General features: G+C 47.9%; 1 protein-coding gene across 3 annotated transcripts; it reads right to left on the bottom strand.

The window, feature by feature from the left end:
* Positions 1–1814: 1814 nt before the first annotated feature.
* On the bottom strand, positions 1815–17027 carry Znf287 (zinc finger protein 287). 3 transcript variants are annotated; one of them, XM_060363522.1, is made up of 6 exons: positions 16809–17027; positions 13533–14121; positions 12810–12901; positions 10404–10530; positions 9957–10043; positions 1815–7846 (listed from the first exon to the last, which is right to left on the bottom strand). In XM_060363522.1, exons 2-6 carry the CDS (start codon positions 13933–13935, stop codon positions 6276–6278), a joined length of 2280 nt encoding a protein of 759 aa, XP_060219505.1. In that variant the 5' UTR covers positions 13936–14121; positions 16809–17027; the 3' UTR covers positions 1815–6275. The 3 variants fall into 3 exon arrangements, with proteins under 3 accessions (XP_060219505.1, XP_060219507.1, XP_060219506.1); XM_060363524.1 differs by lacking the exon at positions 16809–17027 and adding an exon at positions 16673–16772; XM_060363523.1 differs by lacking the exon at positions 16809–17027 and adding an exon at positions 15533–16646.
* Between the last annotated feature and the right edge of the window lie 745 nt (positions 17028–17772).

The raw sequence follows: 17772 nt of genomic DNA, 5'->3' as shown, positions 1-17772 counted from the left end.
ACCGGGTCCCCCCACCCCCCGACCTGCGCCTCTCCTGAGGGCGAAAGGGAGAGGGGCTCCGGACAGCGGACCACATTTCCCAGAACTCCGTCCTCGGCCGCCCAGTGTCCCGGCAGCCCTTGCAGCTCGGGGCTGGGTGGCCCGGGTCTTTCCCCGGCCTTGGCCGTGCCCTGCCTGCTACCTGGCCGGGGAAGGGCAGTCTCCTGCTCAGGCGTTTTGAGGGACTTTGCGGGGGAGGGGGGTTGGTTGTCACCTTCCAGTGTCCGACAGCAGGCGGTCTCCAGGGGCAGGGGCAGGGGCGGGGGCGGGGGGCGGGGACTCGGCTGGAGGGTCGGCCGAAGGGTCGCCTCCTTGCAGACTTCTTCGAAGGACTGTTGGAAGAAAGGACCCTAAGCCCACACAGTGAAGCCTGAGCCCGCAGTGAACTTTTGCCAGGCTGGCAGACAGGGTTGGCCGCGGCCACTCGCGGAGGGGAAGCCCTCTCCTGCCCTCGGCCCCTTTCCCAGCAGGCGGCATCCCCGACTCGGTACCGCCTGCCGGTGGGATTGCTTGCCCAGAGCTCTGCCACCCGTGGCCTTCACCTGAGCTTCAGGCCGCGTTCCTGGGCACTTCTCCCTTCCCTGCTTTCCTGATTAATTTTCATCTCCTGCCACCATCTCCTTTCTTGTCCCCCAGGAGTGCTGTCCCTTTCACCACCATGTAGGCTGGTTTGACTAATAAAATAGCCACCCCGTCGTGTAGACCGTTGGTGAAGGCGTGTGAGGAGCTGGACAGTACGTACACATTCGGCTCTGTGGTCTCTCTAGGCTGTGGCTCAGGTACTAGTTAAACAAACGGGTGTGATTGTGTTCCAAGCACTGACACTGACGTTCCTCCCCTCTCTCTCCATGGTCTCACTAGGTAACCCTGGCTGGCCTGTGGAGACCTCGCTGGCCTCCAGTCCATAGTCCAGCTTCACAGACTTCTCTTATGTCATGGGTTATTTTTTCCCCTTCAACTATTTAAAATACAAAAGTCGTTTTCGCCAAGGCTGCCATCCACAAGCAGTTTGCCAGATTCTGACAGGGAAGTGGAACAAGGCTCTGCCCAGATCTTCTGGCAGCTCAGGGAATGATGCCAAAAGGAGCAAACGTCGCGGCTGCCTCCCTACACGTGGGGAGAACAGGTCAGGCGTTGCGCGTCAGCACGGAGCACCTCGAGGCAGGCCTGATGGCTTCCCCCTTCCCAGTGCTCTGCAGTTGTCTCCACTCTGGGAGGGAAGAAATGGCTGGTCGCCGTCTCTGCAGCTAGGCCTCAGGCAGGGTTGGGTCTTTGCTCTCTGGTTTCTAGTTTTTGCAAGATTTCACTGGTCTTTCCTTCACCGTATAATGTAGTAGAAAGTGTCCTCTTTTAGTGCTCCTTTGGGCACTGGGGTACCTGTATCAACTTTGGGAAATGCTATATAATCCAAGAGGAAATGAGTGTGTGTTCACGTATGTGTGAATGTTTTTTAATTGTAAAGTGCTTCATATCATAGATTGTAGGGTTGATGTTCTATCCTAGAAAGAAAGTTCTGTCTGGGTAGTTAGGTCAATGTGACACAAGATAAAGTTGACTAACCCATAGAGGACACTTCAACACCATGGACTCACTGCCCCTCCCACACACTCTATATAGATCACCAGAGTGCACATGCTTGGTACTTTTAATGGTTCTAGGGCTCAACGGGACAAATACGATGAAATACAGAGCCCTCAAGAGCAAGCTGGAGGGTGCAAATTCCACCTATAGGCTTATGCCTGGAGCGGACACAGAACAAACAAAACCAAATCATTACACCGTAAAGGTTTAAGTACTAAGACTTAGTCAAACAAAACCAAAGCTATTGCTAAGCCTATGGGTGCTACATGCAATAATTTTAGCTCCATGGAGGCTGAGGCAGGAGGATGAGTTCCAGTCTGGGCTACACAGCGAGACCCTGTCTCAAACAGATAAAACACTACTTAGGTTTGCACTCAACAGATCCTCAGAGAGCTAGCTTAAGAAATGTGATGCAGGGGCTGGAGAGACAGCCGCTGGTAGAGTGCCTGCTGAGTAGCCACGAGGACCTGAGTTCAAATCCCCGGCATACATGGAAAAGCCAGATGTGCTAGCATGTGGTACTGAGGAGTTAAAGACAGATGAATTCGGGGCTTATTGTTCAGCCAGTTGAGTAGAATCTACGAGTTTCAGGTTCAGTGAAAAGACCCAGTCTCAATACAGAAGGTGGAGGGCTGGAGAGATAGCTTAGCGGTTAAGAGCACTGGCCACTCAACCAGAGGACCAGGGTTCAATTCCCAGAACCCACGTAGTGACTGACAACTTTCTGTAATTCCATGGCCCCTACAAGGCTGAATGCATACTGTGCACAGATAGACAAGCAAGCAAAACACCCATATACATAAAATAAAAAAAGTGAATAAAAAAATAAGGTGGAGGACAATTGAGGAAAACATCCATTACTGACCTGTGGCTTTCACACCCATGTGTGCATATGAACATATACACGTACATATATATCACACACAAAGAAATACGGTAGGTGTGGCTCAGTGGTAGAGCATCAGCTTAACCTGTGAGGCCCTAAGTTCAAACCAGCACCACAAATAAGATCGACAGAAGGTGTTACTAGCTTATGAAGTGATTGAGATGCAACAGAAAGTGTGGCAGTGAGCACACACCCGCTTCTTTCAAAACTGCCCTGCATGTAACCCACTACCAGATTATCTGACGCGCTCCATTCCCCCGGTGACCTTGCTCCAGGCCTTTCACGGTCACATTTGCTCCTTTCAGTGCACACGACTGTTCTTCGATTTGCTTTGATGCTTAGTGAGACCTGTCAGTTTGTCCCGATACCCCGTTTGTAAAACTGCATTCCCCATTACCTACTTACACACTGCATAACTGAGGAACTGAGGGAAGATAAATAAAGTTGGTTGGAAACACTTGCTAATGCCACTCCAGATTCGAGGAGTGTGTTAGTGCCCAGATCTTGTTTCTAAAAAAAGGCACTTATAAAAAGGAGCCAGGAGTTTCAGCAGAGCTGTTTCCATCCAAGTTTGGGGCAGTGGAAAGGTAGGATGGACTTGAGATATCACAGGCTGGAAGGCAGGAAAGTGCCCGCACCCAGAGACTAGAGAGGCAATGCCAGACTGGTGAACAGAAACAGGGGCTGTAATGGACTAACATGACTCAGCTGTTGTCAACACAGAAAACTCCCAAACCACTTAGTCAGTGAAAAAGCTGAGCAAACTTGCTTCTAACGCATTTTCGGCTACTGTGGAAAGAGCAATAGGAAAATAACTTGTCTCGTAGACCTTGATGAAAAGACTGACTCAGGCAAAGATTACCGTTAAGTAACAATATGACTGTGTACAAAAATGTTGGTAAGGAGGACAGCCACACTGCCGAAGCGTCAGTTCACAGACAGTTAACCATGACCGGAAGAATTACACTGGGACAGTGTGGTGGTTACCACCTCCACAGCGAAACGTCACCTCATCAGCCATGTGTTGGCTTAACGGTGACTTCTGGTGATGCAGGAGCCGTGTGTTGGCCCGACGGTGAGTTCTGGCAATGCAGGAGGAAACACAGCTGTGAAATACTTCGGTTAAAGATGTTTAACCTGAGCTCAGTTAAGCCTTTGGCCTCAACTCCTAATTTATAGGAGGACATATACTGTATCACATGCAAGCCATATACTATCAGCACACCCTGAAAACAAAGGAAAACCAAGAGGGACTGTTTCGGTAGAAGACACAGACAAAATAAAGGGTGTGCAGAAACTGAGTGGCTCAACAGGGGAAATCAGAAAATGGCCTAGGTGCTTTGAGGTAGTGTAGCTATGTGAATGAGCTAATTTTATGAGATAATTTGGAGGTGAAATGTCTTTACTCTTCAATATGGCAAAATATTAACTTTAAAATTTAGGTGCTAGGTATGGTTGACAGGATGATTTCTAAACTCTTACATATTTAGCAATGTTCCTGATAAAAAGTTGTAGGAAATACTTGCTAAAAACCTCTTGAAGGGCAACTTTAAAATGAGGGAAACCCACATAAAAACAGTATTCTGTACTATTAATCTCTTTCTATTTTTTATAGGAGCCTTACTTGCCTCTGTGTACCAGTGGAAGACTTCATATGCATTATTTACATGAAATACACAAAGGCAGGAAACAAAGTACTGCCCTATGGCCTGTACCACACCACACTCATCCTAGTGGAGAAAAGCGTTATGAAAGGCAGGAAGCAACATCAAAATCATCTAGTAAACACATTTGTTATTCTTAACATAACTGGAGTAAGCATAATCTGAGGGTTTTTTTTTTTTAACCGGTATTTTGTGAATACTATGAAGTCAAGGGTAATTAATGTCAGGAAAGGAGAGAGTGACAGTTTCATTAAGAAAACACTCCTACAAAGATAGCTTTAGAATGCCAGTGCCTCAACCTTTTCTTCAATCCCCCTGTGGGGTCTTGAGATGCTCTGTTGTCGATATGAGCTTAGGTATTTATGGTGCAAGAGCTTGTTTCCGCTCAGGTGGGTAAGAGAGCTTTCACTGGGCAATGATGGCCTCAACTTCTGATTCTCCATTCTTAAGCAAACAGTTTTTGCTAAACATGAGATACACGGACACAGACATTATTTTCAGTCTCACCAATTTTCTCCCTATCCCGGCGACTCTACCTTACTACTCAGCTCTAATCTGTATGATTTACTCATCGATTCAACCAACATATATTGATCATATGCAAGGCACTGGAGAAACAAGAACGAGCGAGATGAAGCTCAGCTGTACGTTCTGAGAGCATGACACTATGGACGGTAAATACAACAGTAACTTAAAAATTTGGTTCCTGCTAGTCTTCCTTTTATGCTGTTTAAGACCCATAAACTCAGTTATTGTTTAATGATTACTAATTAACAATGGTCTCTGTGCCAAGGCTTTTTCCAATAAAAAGTTTTTCTAGCACATTAAGTGTAATTTCTATTTTACTTCCATGTGTGAAGGAGTACTAGGCTTCTAATTATTCCTGAAAATAATTTCCTTTTTAGCTTCTTATAAATATGGTACATTTTCTGTTTTACCAGTATTATTTCCTTAGGCAAAGTGGGTCCAATTATACTTCCTGTCACATCAGCTTTTTGCACACCTCCCTCTGTACTCCTTTCCACCCTCGTTTTCTCTTGCCACCTCTGTGCTGGCCTCAAACCTATTTTCCATTACTTATTCTCACATGTCTTGCCATGTCCATTGCTCACTCAACATGGCTTTTAGGGTAGCGTTTGGCAACCCGTTTAGGTAGGATTGTGCTTGCTCCGTGACAAAGCAGTTAGGAACATGTCCTTACCTTTTCTTTACTCTAAAGATCTTTGTTAACCGAAAGGGTTCAATCAAGAAGTTTGTGTCTTGAGCACAGTAGGCTCTCAAGAAATGTGTTTCAATGGAAGAAATGGCTTTGCTACAGTAAGAGCCATGAGAAAACTTGTCAATTTAAAAGCCAGGTAGAAAAAAAAATGGGAACAGTCTCTTTTTCCTTCAGGGTAATACTGGACGTCAAAACCAAGTGAAACTAAAAATACTGCTGTGCTAAAGATGACTTTGGGCTTGGGTGTTTAATCTGTGTCTGAGTTTACACATGGCTAGGGGTTTGTATGCAATGACCCTCCATCTTATCAGACTGCCTTCTCTTCCCGGAGGAAGTGTAGTTAATAGTGGTCACGGTTTAAGATCCTTCCAGGTCTTTCTTCTCCTCAAGCTTACTGGCTTCAGTTGCAATGGGAAAAGAGGGAGTGAAAAAATGGGAGGGACCTTTTGGTTATCTTAAGGCTTCAAAGCTAGGATGAAGCAAAGGCCCGAAGCATCGATCTTCTTTCCTATGATGTCAGGGTTACTCTCTAGTGTGAGATCTACTTGCCGGATGCTCTCCCAGGTTATATTCATAAGGCCTCAATAAAACATACTTGAAATTTACTAAGAGTTGATGAGTCACGGGTTTTAAAATATCCTCTCATAGTATTTCTTTCTGGAATGACTTCAAGTGATATCAGATAAAAGCTAAACGGTTGACGAAGCTTTTAAGTTTCACACTAAATCTAAATGGACGAGAGCCACTGTACTAACTCTGGTACTTCCGATACTGCAGCATCTAGCTATTGCACTGCTTCAGATTCCTTTTGGGTCTTTTGACACGGCACACAAAATGAAATTTAAGCCATCAGGCTTTAAAGCGTAAGCCAAGCCTCCCTTGTCCGCTAATTGCGGTGTCGGGCACCCGTGTGCACGCGCTGATGTTGAATAAGGTTTGTACTCTGCGTGAAGCTTTTCCCACAGATGCGGCACGCGTAGGGCTTCTCCCCCGTGTGAATCCTCTGGTGCTGAATCAGGCATGTCCTCTGGCTAAAATCTTTGTTACAGTGGCTACATTTATAGGGCCTCTCTCCGGTGTGGGTTCTTCGGTGCTGGTTGAGAGACGAGGAGTAAATGAAAGCCTTGCCACACTGGTTACACTTGTAGGGCTTCTCCCCGGTGTGCACCCTCTGGTGCTGAGTCAGGTTTGCGCCCTGCCTGTACGCCTTCCCGCATGTGTTGCACTTGAAGGGCTTCTCGCCGTTGTGGATCCTCTGGTGCTGGGTGAGGTGCACGCTCTGGCTGAAGGCCTTCCCGCACACGCCGCATTTGTACGGCTTCTCTCCCGTGTGTGTCCTGTGGTGCTGGGTCAGGTTAGCACTCTGGCTGAAGGCCTTCCCACACACGCTGCACACGTAGGATTTCTCGCCGGTGTGAGTGGTCTGATGTTGTATGAGAGTTGAGGAATGGGCAAAGGCCTTCCCACATTCGTTGCATTTATAGCACTTCTCTCCAGAATGGATTCTCTGATGTCGAATAAGGTAAGTGCTTTGGCTGAACACTTTCCAACACTCGTTGCACTTATATGGTTTTTTCCCAGTATGGATTTTTTGATGCTGGAGAAGGTGTGTACTCTGGCTGAAAGTTTTCCCACACTCATTGCATATATAAGGTTTTTCTCCAGTATGAACTCTCTGATGATTAATCAGCGATGAACTATGGCTAAAGGTCTTACTGCATTCCAGACATTTATAGGGTTTCTCCCCAGTATGTGTCCTTTGATGTATGGTAAGATGTGCCCGCTGACTAAAGTCTTTTCCACAGTCGTCACACTTGTAGGGCTTTTCTCCCGTATGGATTCTCTGGTGTATGGTGAGGTGTGCACGCTGGCTGAAGGCTTTCCCACACTGGTGGCACTCATATGGTTTTTCTCCAGTGTGCATTCTCTGATGTGCAATGAGGGATGAGATATGCTTAAATTCTTTCCCACATTCTTCACATTCGTAAGCTTTCTCTTTGGCATGGTTATTTCGGTGTGCCAGGAGTGACGGGTATTTCCTAAATTTTCTTCCACAGACATTACATGAATAAGGCTTATCTCCAGGACGTATTTTCCCATGAACAACAACACCAGAGGACACACTCCTGAACGTTGGCTTGCTTTCATTATACAGAGAAGTTTTATTATCTGAATGGGTATCAAACTGTACAATTAGGTTCGTGTGCTTTTCAAAATTATTTCCATATATATCATATTTACTAAGATAGTCTTCTGTAGAGTCTTCTTCTGAAAGCTCTGACTTCAAACTGAAATCCTCTTCGCCCATATGAATCTTCCCGAAGGCATATACTGGCGGCATCTCTAAGCTGTCATCGTCGTCACAGGGCTCTTCCAATTTGATGGTCTGGGTTCCATCCTGCTTCAGTTTAGGAGGATCCTTCAAAGGAATATGTGCTTGAACTTTCGTTTCCCATTCTGAAATAAAAACAAATATTACAACTCTCACTCCGTTTAAAAAAGGAAACAAAATAATACACATGAATAAAATAATATCTAAAGATTATAGCTCTGATAACTTCATTTTATGGTCCTTAAGGTTTAGGAAAGGGAAGTGAATGCTTAGGAAAGGAGGCGACAAATGACTGAAAACGGAGAGGCTTCTTTCTAGCCAGCATGCTATAAAGTATACAGAGGAGGGAGGGGACAGCGTTAAGAGAGACTTGGGATACACGGAGTAATTTATACATCCAATGGCCTCATAATGTAAGAATGCTGCAATATTATTTTCTCTTCCAATATATATGTACAATCCCAAATAATAATAACAATAATGTTCTTGTTTTTTTTTTTTCCTTTTGAGCCATAGTCTCTCTATGTAGCCCTGAGTGTGCTGGATGTCACTCTGTAGACCAGGCTGGCCTCGAACTCACAGAGACCCGCCTGCCTCTGCCTCCAAGTGCTGGTAACACAGGTGTGTGCCACTATGCCGGCTACCACATAATATCCTCAAAGTAATCCCACGGCGTGCCTTCTACTCGCAATTATCCAGCAGCCTTAAACAATGCTTCTTGAAGCCCGTGCCTCCTGAAGACAGTGACTAGCACTGTCACCCTGGAAATGAGTTGACATGATTGGGTCCCACTTAAGAGACTGACGTGGAGGCTGTATAACTGGTTTTAGAAAGCACTGAAAGCCATTTTGTTCCACAGCAAAATGGGAGGACATGCAGCCTAAATGCTGAAAAGCACCCCTCCCCCCTTACACCTCATATTAAGTTCAAGTTCAAGGCTATGTCTACAGCGGCGTCCCTCAGTCAGCTATCCCCGAGAAGATTTTTATCCCAAGTGTATGAGACATCTCTCTTCCCTGTAAACAAGCACAGTTCCAGGCAAGTGTCTCCAGGCTCAAACCAGAATCTTAATTTGAAAATACAGACACTTATTTAAAGCTCCAGGACTATCATCCTGGAGGTCAGCGGGCTGTTCCAGGTCTAGACCGGTTTCTGCTTATCTTGCAGATCTGTACCCAACAGTGGACCATGGGCATAATCAGCAGTCACTGCTCCTGGAGACACAGAGGGACCAAGTGCTGCGTGCAGGTGAGACACGGTGTCTGTACGCAGACAAAGGGGTCTGCTGGCAAACAGTAAAAAAAAAAAAAAAAAAAAAAAAAAAAAAATCTAAGATACCAAGGGAGTATTACTATGACGGCTGATCTTGGCTGTCAATTTATCACATCTGGGCTCAACAAACCCTGAGCAGCCGGCACATGCCTGTATGGGGGTGTGTGGGTCTTGATTGGATCATCTGGAGTGCAAAGACCCATCCTAAATCTGAGCTGCCATCTCCTTGTAGTAATCCCTATAAAAGGACGCTGAAGGAAGCTTTTGCTTTCTGCCTGCTTGCTCTCTCTCTCTCACTGACAAGTTCGGCTATCTAGTTGCTGAGGCATTTCTTTGCTGGTATCAGAACCAAATTCCTCAGGGTTCCAATACAGACTGAAGACAGCAGCTCTACAGGAAACCTCTGGAACTGCAGTTCCACTCTGGGATTGTGACACATCCAGCGTCATGGACTGAAACAACTAACTACTGGATTCTTTGGCCTTTCTGTCAGGAGACAGCCAATATCGGACCACTGAGACCGTGGCCCATAAGCCATTCTAGTAAATCCCACATACATGTTATCTCTAAATACATTTATTATACATGTGATTTCTTACACATCTACATGTACATAGGCAGATTTATAGTTCAATCAGCTCTATTCCTTTAGAGAGCCCTGACTAACACACGTAGATTAGTGTGTGTTAGTGTAACTGAGAAAGGCACAGTGAAACCCCGGAGATGTTCTGAGCTGGAATCTAGGGATCTTCGCGGTTAAAATGTGCAGACACTGAAAAAGTCCTAGAAATGCTCAGCAGCTTTCCCGGAAGACTTCCCGTAAGGCAGCAATGCCGACAGCTCCGGGTTCTGGACCAGCTGGACTCCTCGGCAGAGGCACCTTGCCACGCTTATAAACCAACCACCAGCACCCGAGGGCACAGATTCGGAAGTGTGAGGTCGTGTGCTGGCTTCTCCTCTCACCTGGACTAGGGCCTTCTACAATCTCTTTTATCACCATCCACGGCTCTTCCAAGATGGGAATCACAGTTGGCCTGTACACGGTCAGCCCTGGTCAGGAGGAACACAAGTTTATCCCGAGGAAAGGGGCACTGTGGCCATGTTACCTGGTATTTACTGGGTGTCTGTGGGGAGACAGTGGCTCACAGACACGGCCTAATAGGAGAACTAGGTGTGAGGCAGGGCGCAGCAGCAGTGCCGTACTGCACACAGACCCACCCACTAAGCCTTTCTTTTGGGGAACAGTGGAACATGACCATTTTTGTGCCTGAAGGAGGGACTTTTCCCCCTTAGACTGGGTTTCCAGTCCAATCCCCCAGGAGCCTAACCTGACGCTTAGTAAGGGGGGGGAACCTGGAACATATCGACATGCCGGGTCAAACCTCTGGGGAGAAGAGGTGTGGACCTTACCTAGAGAAACCATGTTCCAATAGTTCTGTAATGTCACAGTCTTATACAGTTCCTTCTGAACGGGGCGCATGAGTTCCCAGTCCTCCTGCGTGATGTCCACAGCCACGTCGTTGAATGTCATCGATTCCTAAAATATCGAACATGACTTAGCTCAGTTGAAGAACCAGTGAGTGTGTGCCTATGGGTGCCGCAGAAGCTTAAGTCTCATCCTGCTGGGTGCAGTGGCTGACACTTGTAACCCCAGCATTCAGCAGGCTGAGACAGGAGAGCCCAAGACCCAAGCCAGCCTGAGCTACATGGAGATACCTTGTCTTAACCAACCAATCAACTGAGCAAAGTACAAAGACCCTCATCCGATGGAGGGCTGACACCACAGCATCCTTCAAAGGTCCTTAAAGGGTCATTTACAAATATGGCAGACTGTATTGCTTTCAGCTGGTCCTGGCACATGCGTTTGGTGGCTCCATCTTAAAGGAGAAAAGGGCTGGGGTGTTGCTCGGTGGCAGAGCAGTTATCTAGTAGAGTCCAGACTTTGACTATCCCTCACATAGACAAAACAAACAAACAAACAAACAAAAAACGGAAAAGAAAATGACTTTACTTATGTGTGTGCCTGTGTATGAGAGAGAAAGTGTGTGCGTGCAGGTCAGAAGATAATCTCAGGTGTCAGCTGGGTCTCGTTTGCTAGCAGGCCTGTAAACGTCCAAGAATTCTCCTGCCTCTGCTTCCTATCTTGTCACAGGTGCTCTGGGGTTACGGTGTGCATTGCCACCTCTAGCTTTGTGTGGGTTCAGAGGATCCAGACCCAGGCCCTCATGTGTGGTGCTCACTCTGCCCACTTAGCCAGCTCTCAGGAAGAAGAAAGGCTGGGAACTAGATGACAGAGCTGATTTAGCCCTAAGAGAAAACTCAACATGCCCGAATTAGAAATTTACATGGTCTACTGAGATGCAGACTCCATTCTTTTTACCCCTATCCTTTTTCATTCCTGTTGAACTGTTGCATTTATAGACATATTTACTGGAAAGGTTACTGACAATTTTTGTTCTTGTCAAAAACATGTTTTTAAGATAGGGTCTCACTATGTAGCCCTGCCTGGCCTGGAACCCACTGTATAGAATGGGTTGTCCACTTGAACTCACAGAGATCCGCCTGCTTCTGGTTCCCTAGTGCTGGGATTAGAGATGTGTTTCACGAGGCTCTTCATTCCCCTGGCATGCCATTTTTCCCCCAGTTGTTACTTTAAGAAAAACAACATATTTTTGAGTCAAGGGCTTAGTGTGTAGCCTGGGTTGGCCTTGAACTCATCACACTATGCCTTAGCTCTGCCCAAAAGCAGTAAAATTTTTACTCCATGTGCACTGTTTTGCCTGCATGTATGTCTCTGTGAGGGTGTCAGATCCCTTGGAGCTGGAGTTATAAGCAGTTGTGAGCTGTCATGTGGGCGTGGGAATTGAATCTGGCTCTGTGAAAAAGCAGCCAGTGCTCTTAACCAGTGGGCCGTCTCTCCAGCCCTTTTTTCTCGTTTTATCATATGATCTTCACATAACATGGGATATATTTTTGCATGTTATTTTCTTTGTTCCTAAATTTCTAACATGTTTTCTCTTAATTTTCTGATTTTCCAAGTAAAGATGTTCATATCATCTCTAAGGAAAAATAACGGTTTGAGTGCCAGACACTTTCCAACCTCAGGGTACTCCCCATCCCCAGGAAATCCTCTTCATGTTGCCTGAACTGTGATTCCCTAAAACAAGGGACTGCCAATAAAACAGATGATCGTAGCCTGTATCACCTTTCCTTTTTTTTTTTTTTTTTTACAGTTTTTACATTTATTTTTAGTTCATTGGTGCTTTGCCTGCATACGTCTGTATGAGGGTGTCAGAGCCCCTGCAACCAGAGTTACACACAGCTGTCCGCTGCCAGGTGGGTGCTGGGAATTGAACCTGGATCCTCTGGAAGAGCAGCCAGTGCTCTTAACCCGAGCCACCTCTCCAACCCCAACCTTTACTTTTTGATGAAGAAAAATATTAGCAACCATTGCTACAATCTAGGATAAGCAGGTGTCTCATAGTTAGTGTCCGCAGTCTAAGAGGTGCAGTGTATTTCCTGGCATTGAATCACTTAGGCCAGGGTAGATAAGAAGCTTGTCTAAAATCAGATTCAATAGCAGCACCAGAAACCCTGACCTACAGCCCATCTGGCTGTGGTGCCAGCCTCTCAGCCTTCACTCAATACTGCTGACTGAAGTCAGAGTGAGGAAGACAAGTAAGGCACATGTGTTCAGCGAGGGAAGCTGAGGCTGAGGCTCTGGATGGGGCTTTTGAGCACTTTGTAGTGACAGGACCAGGAAACATGCCCTCAGGTACTAAGAAGCAACTTTAAGATCGCAGAAGTCAAACTCACGTTGGTCACCAAGTCGCTGAGCCACCCTGCCTGGAAGGGGCGTTTGGGGTCTTCCTCTGGGACTTCTTGGGGAAGGGCAGAACTCTGAGGAGCTGGGGAAGACAATGTTGATTAGTCCGTCTGCGTGACCTAGGACATGCTTCACCAGGCAGATGGCTCCACTTTCTTAACGTGAGAGGTAAGGACACGGAAGACTTCACTAAGGCTTCGGAGCCAGAGGAAAGGCCCATGACTTGTCCTATGCTATCAACACAGACTTCAAAGATGAGCCTGCTTCCTTCAGCACTATACAGGAAGTCAGACTCCGCTATACCTTTTTTTTTTTTTTCGGTGGTGCTGGGATTGAACCCTGAACCTTGTACATGCAAAGCAAGTACTTCGCCATTGGCTAAATCTCCTGCTCTCTAAATCTCTGACACAAAGCTGTGAGTTGTCTTACTACATGGATGCTCTCTGGATACTTCTATTTTGGAAGCATATTTTTGTGAAACCCAACCCATAAATCTAATAGTTCATTAGCATCGTGGCGCAAACCTCTGCAGGACATGGTGGTCCCGAGAGCTCTGGAAGGGGACACGATGCAGGACATGGGCCTAACTCACTGACCTTTATTCCCCTCAATTCCTTTGAAAGGGGCGGGCGGGAGGGTGCTGCTCTCAGAGGGGCTAGGTGCCTTCTCTGACTGCTCGGGGATTCTGCCCCTCCCTGCTGTACAAGTCTCACCTTCCTCCTTTAGAATCTGCGTCACATCCTCCACCAGAGCCACCGCTTCCTCGCTGCTCTCTGGGTACTGAGAATTTACCCAGGTCCTAACCTCCCCGGGCAGGATGGTCAGGAACTGCTCCAGCACCAGCAGCTCCAGGATTTGCTCCTTGGAGTGAACCTCAGGTCTCAGCCACTTCAGGCAGAGCTCTCGGAGCTGGCTCAGTGCTTTCCGGGGACCTGCCACCTCCGGGTATGGGAAATTCCTAAAATTCTGTCGACAGGTTTCAGTGTCACGCACGAGTCTTGGATCGAGGGTCTGCTTCTCAACACTGCAGGGTCCATTTTGAACCTTGTCTGGCTTCAACATTAGAAGGACCTGTGAGCGCGAAGAACTGGCCATCTTCTTTCTTGAGGCTAACATTGCTACAGACAGGAGAATGAATCTGACAGGATTCTTTATTTTTCCAGTATCGAGCCAACGGCTTGAACTCTCACGCTGCAGTCACAATCGTTTCTTTTGTTATTCCCCTCCGGGGCTACTGCAGCCAGGTCCAGAATGGAACCACAGTCAGGTTAGCAGCTTGTACCAAATTCCGCGTCCAGAACTCTGAAACACAAGAATTGTTAAGAGTTACTACGGCTGAGATGAAACACCACAACCAGCAGCAAGTTGGGGAGGAAAGCGCTTATTTGGCTTACACTTCCACATCACTATTCACCATCGAAGGAAGTCAGGACAGGAACTCAAGCACGGAAGGAGCCTGGAGGCAGGAACTGATGCAGAGGTCAGGGAAGAATGCTGCTCACTGGCTTGCTCCCCATGGCTTGCTCAGCCTTCTCTTCCTAGGACCATAGGCCCTCCCACATCAATCACTAGCTAAGAAAATGCTCCACAGGCTGGTCTACTGCTCAGCCTTAGAGGGGCATTTCCTCAGCTGAGGTTCCCTCTCCTTAGGCCACCACAGCTTGTGTCAAGTTGACACAAAACTACCAGCACAACTGACCTCTTGTCAGTTTAATACACAAACACATCACTGTTAAGCTACAACCTTTCCTTTCTTATTCGCCCCCAAGAGCACACGCTAATATTGACATCACAATGTAACACATTTTCAAAACTTAAAAAGTCCCACAAGCATAAAAAACAAACAAACAAACAAACAAAAAAACCCAAACAGTTTAAAAATTTTAGTCTCTTTCAAAATCCAAAGTCTTTCAACTGCAGGCTCCTGTAAGATAAAAAGTAAGTTACTTTCTTATTTCAAGAAAAAAGACCCAGGGCACAGTCACAATCAAATCAAAGCGAAACCAAACTCCAGCTGTGTAAATAACCCAGTGTCCAGTGTCTGGAATCCACTCATGATCTTCTGGGCCCCCCAAAAAGGCTTGAGTCTCTTCTCTGGCTCCACTGCCTACAAGCACAAAGCTTGTCTTCCAGGCTCCAGCTGGAATCACCCCACTGCTGCTGCTGTCCCCATGGTGCGGGCATCTCCAAAATGCTGGGGTCTCTTGCTGAAACTGGACTGTATTTTCACCAATAGCCTCTGTGCTGGCTAGTCTTAGGTCAGCTTGACACAGAAACTAGAGTTATCTGGAAGGAGGGAACCTCAGTTGAGAAAATGCATCCGTAAGGTCTGGCTCTAAGACATTTTCTTAGTAAGTGACTGACGGGGGAGGGCCCAGTCCATGGTGGATGTGCCATCCCTGGGCTGGTGGTGCTGGGTTCTATAGGAAAGCAGGCTGAGCAGCACCCTCCACGGCCTCTGCATCAGCTCCTGCCTCCAGGTTCCTGCTGTTTGAGTTCCTGTCCTGATTTCCTTTGATGATAAAAAAGCAACATGGAAGTGTAAGCCAAATAAACCCTTTCCTCCCCAAACTGCTTTTTGGCCCTGGTGTTCCGTCATAGCACTAGAAACCCTGATCTGGACAGCTTCTTCTGGGCTCTCTTCAGGGACCCCAGCCCAGCCACACAGTGCCAAGCCGCAGCTGCTCTCCAGGACCACCTGAGTGATTCTTACCCTCCCAAGCCTGCAGCCAGAACGAGGTGATCTCGTCCACTTCCGGAACACAGCTTCTGTGCGCTGGCCCTGGGGAAACACTGCCCAGAAGACGTCACTTCTTCTTAAGCACAGATGATTATTCAGTTCCACCTGACCAGACACCAAAGATTCTTCACACAAAAGGCCAAGTTTGCTTCCCTCTGAGACGTCATGAGCCAGGCCTCCATCGACTGCCTGCTCCTAGTGTTCTTATCTTCCAGGCCTGAAGTCCTTTCACAAGCCTCTCGAGATAACACGGTCAGGTCTGTGACAGCAACGTCCCACCGAGGGATCCAATTTCTGTCTTAGCTAGGGTTACTATCGATGTGACAGAACACCATGACCAAAAAGCAACTTGGGGAGGAAAGGGTTTATCTGAATAACACCACTGGTCATCATCAAAGGAAGACAGGGCAGGAACTCAAGCAGGGCAGGAACCTGGAGGCAGGAAGCAGCTAGGTACTATAAAGAGGCATTTCCTCAGTGGCAGGTCACTTCTCTCAGATGACTATAGCTTTCGTCAAGATGTCATAAAAACTAGTCAGCACAAGGATGGACCATAAGTTCACGAGTTTCTGGCGCACTCTGCTTCAAGCAGACTCTTCAGCCTGCGCGGACACATGCACAGGACTCGCCCTGGTCTTCCTTCCTTCTATCCTTGGACTTAGAATACACTCATACTTGAAGAAGAGTGTGTGTGTGTGTGTGTGTGTGTGTGTGTGTTTATTGATGGTGGTGTTAGAAGCAATAACTCAAAGAATGATGGGCAGAATGGTTAATTTCTAACTTCTTAAAAACTAATCATCTAAACTAAAACTAAAAAAAGAAATGTTCCACCAACTTAGTCACGGACGCTCCGGACGTTCTCAGCAGCAGGGCAAATGTACGATTATTGGGACAAACTGGAGGTTTCCAAACAGCCTCACAGGGGTGGGGCCAAGACGGTCTATTTGGCCGTCCTGCACAGTCCCGCTATACTCTGACAGCAGGGAACACAAGCCCGCCGAGCCCGGTCTGGAGGCCGTCTCGGGAGCCTCCTCAGGCATAAATCGAAAGCGCGATCCCCAAAGCCAACCTCCCAAGTATCCCGACGCGGAGACCAGACGAACCCACACGCACTTGTCCGGGGCTCCCGGCCCAGCTCAGCCCCAGTCCTGCCCCGAGGGGATGCGCCGGCCTCGCCTCCAGCCTCCTCCCCTTCCCGGCCTCGCCCCGTCCGGCCTCCTGGTGGACGCTGGCGCTCGGACATCAGTACCTGTCGCTCGGGCCCCGTCGGCGCAGCCCGGGCAGCAATGGCGGCCGAGGGAGGGCGCCTGCGTGGCGGGCTCGACCCTGCGCCGCAGCAGGAGCTCAGCTGCACCGCTCCCCTCCCCGGGAGGGTCCGGGAGCTGCCAGGACCGGCCAGTCCCGGCTCGGTCCCCAGAGGCCCCGGCCGGAACCCCCAACGCCCCAGCTTCGCAGCGACCTCGCCTCGGAGCCACTGCGCATGTGCTGCTGGAGAACCCTGCGCGTCCGTAGAGCCAATGGGAAGCCGAACCCGAGCCTTCCCATCCCGAGCCCCTGGCCTTGAACCTGTCTCCATGGCAACCTCCTCCACCCATCACCGTGACTTGCTGGTTAGCTGCAAGGTTTTGACAGGAGCTTTAAAGTTTCCCGGGGCAGAGACAGAGCTGGCAGCTGACTTGGACGTCGGGGCTGTTGCTGCAGCTGGGGAAGGGCTTGGAGAGTAAAGCCGGGTCCTTACTACCCAGGGGTAGACAGGCGGCGAGGATGTGGCTTGCGGGCAGGAAAACCCGCAGTGCTCTTTAAAGGTATATTGTAGAGCACAACTCTTAATGGCTCTGCTTGTCTCCTCAAGATTGGACACCGAGACCTCCAGATTCGACTAATAGACACACCCGCTGCCTTTAGCCTTTCTCGCAGCTCCTTCTTCTGTTCTATGGATTCTTTGGTTTGATCTTTTGATTGCACCCCGGACTTCTTGGATATTGTAACACTCATTAAAACAGTCCTTACTGAACTTAGACACAGGAGTCAACTTTGTCCCCCATCCTCGATATTCTTTCTTCTGCTTGGCTGAGTCTATTGGTGGTGTTCCCACTGTTTTTCTGTTCGATTCACCGAGGTTCCTCCTCCCTGCCACCCTCCCCCCGAGATAGGGTTTCTCTGTGTAGCCTTGGCTGTCCTGGACTTGCTTTGTAGACCAGGCTGGCCTTGAA

This window comes from Meriones unguiculatus, chromosome 11 (assembly GCF_030254825.1).
Source record: "Meriones unguiculatus strain TT.TT164.6M chromosome 11, Bangor_MerUng_6.1, whole genome shotgun sequence".
Classification (NCBI taxonomy): Eukaryota; Metazoa; Chordata; class Mammalia; order Rodentia; family Muridae; genus Meriones; species Meriones unguiculatus.
The sequence above is the reverse complement of the archived record's forward strand: the minus strand, read 5'-3'. Positions and strand labels throughout refer to the sequence as shown.

Coding starts and splice junctions, on each gene's coding strand:
- Znf287 (XM_060363522.1), bottom strand. CDS start 13,935: ATGTTAGCCTCAAGAAAGAAGATGGCCAGTTCTTCGCGCTCACAGGTC. Junction 12,902..13,532: donor GCAGATTCTAAAGGAGGAAG/GTGAGACTTGTA, acceptor TGTCTTCCCCAG/CTCCTCAGAGTTCTGCCCTT. Junction 10,531..12,809: donor TCAGCGACTTGGTGACCAAC/GTGAGTTTGACT, acceptor TCGATATTTTAG/GAATCGATGACATTCAACGA.